The sequence below is a fragment of the Ochotona princeps genome, chromosome 12 (assembly GCF_030435755.1).
Source record: "Ochotona princeps isolate mOchPri1 chromosome 12, mOchPri1.hap1, whole genome shotgun sequence".
NCBI lineage: Eukaryota > Metazoa > Chordata > Mammalia > Lagomorpha > Ochotonidae > Ochotona > Ochotona princeps.
This window is the reverse complement of record NC_080843.1, coordinates 52,868,011-52,874,010: the sequence shown is the minus strand read 5'-3', so window position 1 is coordinate 52,874,010 and position 6,000 is coordinate 52,868,011. Positions and strand designations below refer to the sequence as shown.

At 41.4% G+C, this 6,000-nt stretch overlaps 1 protein-coding gene across 1 annotated transcript in view; it reads right to left on the bottom strand.

Annotated features, from left to right (window-relative positions):
• Positions 1-213: 213 nt before the first annotated feature.
• LHFPL6 (LHFPL tetraspan subfamily member 6) overlaps positions 214-6,000 on the bottom strand; it is a 248,351-nt gene continuing 242,564 nt past the window's right edge. The window contains exon 4 of the mRNA XM_004577503.3: positions 214-1,360. Coding sequence (XP_004577560.1) covers positions 1,242-1,360 — 119 coding nt within the window. The 3' untranslated portion in view covers positions 214-1,241. The remainder of the gene's footprint in view (positions 1,361-6,000) is intronic.

Genomic DNA, 6,000 nt, shown 5'->3' with positions numbered 1-6,000 from the left:
CACGATCAAAACGCAGTGAACAGGAAATTAGAATTCCACTTGAAAAAAAAAAGATCTAAGCTGAAAGTAGAAAGCAGGTCCTATTCACCTATAATATACCATGGACCTAGAGCGAAGCCAGGTTGGGTGATGAGTAAGCATGTGAACGGGAGACCTTTAAGGAGAACAGGAACACACGAGAAATTAAAGCAGCAAACTCGGTAACAATTTCTCCTAGACTAGTCTAGCTATTGATCAAAGAGTTTATTCACAGAGTTTTTCAAATACAAACAAAATAGCACTTTAAAAATTTTGTTTTACAAAATGAGCATTGAAATAAATGGGGCACAGCACAGTACAATAATGAACAAAAGAAAACAAGCTTGAGTGAGCGGAAAATGTCTTTCTTTACTCACATATCTTCAACTGAATTCCCTCCCACGGAGGAGAGAATGTTGCCTCTTTACCTCCTAAGACTCTCATAGCAGAAGATACTCAGAAATACTGCATACCTTTGAATAATATTGAAATATGAAGGCTTAACTCTAACTGTCTACATAAACACTGAAAATATGTTGAGAGTGAAAAGAATTTATGCAGGTGAGGCAAAATGCTGATAGAGTGGCTTACTGGTCCATTTATTAGGTTGAATGTATGTTTTATAAAGTGATAATACTGTACTTTAAATGCATATCAAAAAGAAACCAGAGGAGTAATGCACTACTGAACTTGGCATACAGTCTGTGTGACGAGCTCCATCCACAGTGTGCCTGGGTGGGTGTGGGTACAGAGAGTCTCCATGTGCTCATGTGCTTTTGGGAGTGTCATCGCCGGCAGGAATGGCTGCGGGGTACCCTGCTTCTCAACACAACACTGTTTATACTAGCCCTTGTGATTTGGGGAGTCATCGGCATTGTTTAAAAATTACCAAAACAAAAGCAGAACCCTCTTTGCATATACACTCTTGTGTTGTATTGTATATTTCTGTAGTATACAATGTTAATTCTCTTCAGAATAGAAAAACCCAATGCCTGGCAATATTTTCACTCTTTGGTCCATCTCCTCCATTACTCTATACTCTTTCAGATTTTCACAACTCTCCCCAATCCTTCATTGCAGATAGCTCCTGATCGCATCAGGTGTCATGTCTTTAGCATTGCATTGGCCTAGAACCATCATTCCACCTTCAGGAAGTAGCTGGATGCTTCAGCCCCTTCCAGCCCCTTTGGCCCATCTTCTCCTCTGTTCTTGATGGTTCCTTCTCAGTAGGGGTAGTGCTTCTGTTTCTTGCCAGAGAAGCAAGCCAGCCATGTGCACAGCAGCATAGAGGCCGCAGCACCGGCTCCCGTGCAGTAGTAAGCCCATCCGAGTTCACACTTGCCTAGGGATAAAAAGAGAGGAGAGAAAGGCAGGCACAGGTGAGGATGACTCACAGTGGGATTTATTATTTCTTGCAGTGTGTGTGTTCTGAGATACCCGTTAGGCATAGACTGTCCTAACTCAAATGGCACGGGGTAACTATGCTGAAAGTTATCTTGAAGGTGAAGTGGGCAGAACTGGTAGTGTGCATTTCAGAAGGCTCTCAAGCTCTGTGCTTCATGCCACATGAGACGATAGGAACCTGTTCGCTTTCACCAATGTCCAGTACTCTGGCTGAAGGAAAGGAGCCCTGTGGCCTCCAGGAAAGAAGAGAAGAACGGGTTAACTCTAACTTAAATCACACAAACTCATGTGCATAAGAAGGCAGTTCATTTGGGGGAAAAAATTGAGGTATAGATGGAATCCTTCTGCACAAGAGCCACTCTGAGGAGCGGCCCTATTTGGAGGGTAATGTGAACACAAATATTGCTGTTACTGAGGAGTCATCAAATGGACCACACTCTGTGCCACAGGAACTGCAGAACCCACGCATCAAACTTGCTTTGGGGTCAACACTCTCCTTCAAGTTCAGGTGTAATATCAGTGAGAACATAGTGTTGGATACTGCATTCTCAGACTTTGAGTCTTCTTAATAACACACACTTTTGTAGAAATATAATCAGCAGACTTCATTTTCAGCCATGGTCTTGATCAGTGATTTTCCCAATATAGTGACTGCAGCACAGTTGTCAAGGAGGTCAGGATTTAGAGAATTTGATCATTTCTCCCAAATTAAATGTTTACCATTAGTAATGGACTGAGCCAGGATTCAAGCCTGGTTTCTAGATCCTAAGAAGTCACTAACCCCATGACCTATCTGGATTCACAGAATGTGTGTCTGCCTCATTTGCCAAGCTAATTCTTGTCATATTCACAGTACAGAAGGCTTCCACGTCTTCTTCCAGCTCCAGCTCTGTCCCTCTTGTAGCCTGTTTTACTATCACATCAGACAATATTCCAGCTGCAACCACTGCCTCCATTGCTTTTCTTCTTGTTTATACATCATGTTACACAAAAACACAGACACCAAGACACTTGGATTTCAGAGCCATTTAAGTTATATAGTGAAAATACTACTACTTTTTCACATGTCAATCACTTTTATTGTGTTCATTTGTGCAGAATTTTTAATAACTCTGAGGGAAAAATACAGAGTGAGCTGAGACAAAGTTCAATGGGAGACTGATTTGTGGTCATCTGGGGTCACTAACAGCAACATGAGTTCAACAGCTGTCACATCTTGAAAGTAAGCTGGGACATTATCATTGCACGTAGGTGGCAAGCAGTGCTGCATCATTCTCAACTTAGGTTTTATTCTTGATTTCTCTCTTTCCACCTCCAATAATAAGGTGAAGAAAAACAGTAAATACATACCAATTATGCTTGTTTAAATCAGTGGTTTTAATCTCCCCCCAAACTGAATGTGGTAGGCAACTGAATGTCATCCCTATCTTTCTGATAGGAAAACTGGGCCGAGAAACATTCAATAATCTGCCCAAGTAGTGTGTCTTTTGCTAGACATCCCTCCATCTATGCTATATCCTGCCCCTTCTGAAACACAGCAGCACCCTGGATAGGCTGCACTCACTTTTACTGTTCCCCTGCTTCTACTAATGTCATCACCAACATTGAAAGCAGTCAGCTAACTTTTTAAATGTAAACCAGGTCAAACCATTTACCTACTGAAAACCCTTTAGCGAGTTCTCAAAGATGCATCTGTTACCTGTGGTCCAGGAAGTCTTAAATGAGCTGAGGTCTGCTCATCACTCTGGTCTCATATTACCCTGGCCCTTTTCTTCTCACCTCCCTACCCCCTGAGCCAGCCAGCTTTTCTGGAGCATACCAGCCTTGCTGCTGGAATGAGACACATACTTCCTACCCAGAACACTATCCCAGCTGATGGAAGAATAGACTCCTTCCCACATACCCAATACTGCCCACACAACCCCTGCCAAACCTGCCTGGTCCAGTTCCCTCCCCATACTTGATTCCCTTCATTGAGCCTTCCTTTGTTTGTAATGTTGTCTTTAATTTCCATTTCTACTGGTGGAAAGAAAACCACAGAAAGGTGAGACCTTCTGTATACCTTCTCCCCTCGTGTGCCACCGCAATATAAATGGCATGAACCATACAAGTCACCCAATAAATAACTGATGAAATAAAATCATGACAAATCAGAAAATCAGAAAGAAGAGAGAAAGCAGAGGCAGAGAGCCAGTTCCTGAAAACCAGATTATATTTGGATTTTATTTTAAGACAAACTCTAATTCTATTTTGGCATTAAAGTTTTGGGAAGAGTTTCCAAGCTATGCATTTCCAACCTCACACAGTGCATTAAGTTTAGCAGAATGATAGATGCTAAAAGGTCCTATCTGCATGCTAGGGTAGGTCTCCTTGGCACAGTGACCTCCAGTCATCCTGACAGATGGGATAAGCCTTTTGCAAGGGTGGCAGAGTCCCTCTTCATGGATTAGATTTGCTGACAACAGAAGCTAATGTGGCTGTGAGTCCTGGGGATAATCTCCACTTCAAATTATTCTTTAGGTAGGTTAAATACATCCAGGAAGGAGGACTTATAGGTAGGTAAGAGGTAGCCTGTGTTTTACAATTTTTTAAAAGAGTCAGCAAAATTTGTGGTCCATCTATTCTGTGCAGGTCTCATAATGTAGAATATAATCAATTGCTCATTATTAACAAGGTATTGACCTACATACAGCTGCATGACCTAACATGAAAAGCAGAGTATATAATTCTTTATTAATTATTGGGCACTCAAGAAAAAGTACTTGGTGAGGTTAGCTAGCTATTTCAGAAAAGTGTGTGGCACAGGCCACATATATTCACAAAGATGGAAGAAAGAGACTATTAAAAGGCTTACTATCACAGGGCCAAGGTGAGAGGGAATATTTTTTATCTGAAGAGAAATCAATAACATACCAGAAGTTTAAACTTCAAGGGCTCTTTACTGGCAAGGCATCTGTAGCCAGTGTCGCCACCCGATCCCCCTGGACCTCTTTGCTGGGCCTGGGATCTCTCTCCAGTTTCTGTCTGGGCTTTGCTCCTGACAGTAAGTTGAGATGCCTCCTGTAGCCAGTGATGAACCTGTTCAGAAAAGTGAATTCTTGCTTTCCTTGTGGGTTGGGGTCAACTCCGCAGCATATAATAAACATTCTAGAACGCTACCCAGTCCAGACCCGGGCTTGGACATTGGAACAACCCCCTTTAACACTGCACCCAATGCTATAACTCCCTCATGACACTGCTCCCTCACTACCTTATTGGTTTCTCAGTACATGTCCTTAATCACTGGAAAACAAACCCTTATCTCAGGATATCAGCTCTGAAGAATCAAATTTAAGCAGGAGCAAAAAAACAAATCTTTCTTTTCCTTTTATCAAATCCAAGGGTGAGTGAAGTCTCTTCAGCTGCCAAAGGTTTACCAATCCACTGCCCCAAGTCCTGCCAGCCCATGGGAAGACTGGGCCAGGGCAGAGTCCTCAGCACCAGCTCTCTTTTCTTGTGCTGCCAACTGGCTGAGACAAACCCAACTCCTTATTTTGTTCTGTGTGTAACTCTAATTTCCAACAATTCTCATGCTTCTGGATCCATTCTTATTTATGACATAAAAAGTAGTCGACTTACTCATACCAGCTGTCTGAGGGTATGCACATATAGCTCCCTAAAGAATGTTTTGTGGCTCGCCTGCAAGAACGTGTCCTACTTAACGAAAAAGGTGGAGCAGTGGACACAGGCCCTGTTGTTAGAAGAGAATATGGCAGCTCACTTGGTACTATAGCAGAAAAAGAACAGAACTAACTGGACAACTACCCCAAACAAACAATGACAGCAAAAAATCTCGGTGAATGGAGCCAATGGACATTGGGAGAGTGACATCATCCTCGGATCGCTGAAACTGGCAGAACTTCAGAACTATCCAAGCCACCAGGACAGAACCCAGAATATGTACACACTGAGACTCTAGGTTGATATAAGGTGGAGGTTCCTCATCCCTGGGTACTGGGATGTGTGGAAAGTCATGAGTGATTTCCCCTTTTGTTTCGCCTCCTCTCCCAGGAACAGCAAGAAGAAATAGCAAATTTGGAAGCAATGAATTCACACAATCTTGCCTAAACCTTGATCCTTCCCACCCTGATCAACCATGTAATCATTATTTTAAAAATATAATTTATTAAAAATAAAAAAAGAATGTCTCGTGGTAGAATACATTTGAGATGTAAGAATACATGGCCATTGATTATATAATCATGCAAATGTATGGGAATGATGTATATGCTATATGGTTAATGTCTAGCAAATGGTTAAGGACTAAACTAGGCAAAATGGTTGGTTAAAAGTGTGATTTAAAAGACAAATATTTCTTTTAGCTATAAGTATTTTAACTTACTAAGAAATTCATAACATTTACTATTTTTAAAACAAAATTGATATCATATAAAATTTTTCCAATGTTTTGGTTCATTATTAATTATTAATAACCTTGAAAAATACACAGAAGTGTGCTTGCACACACACACATACACATCTTTCAAGAAATAAGAAACGGTTGAGATAAATCTCATAAGATCAAGGTGTGCCAAAAGG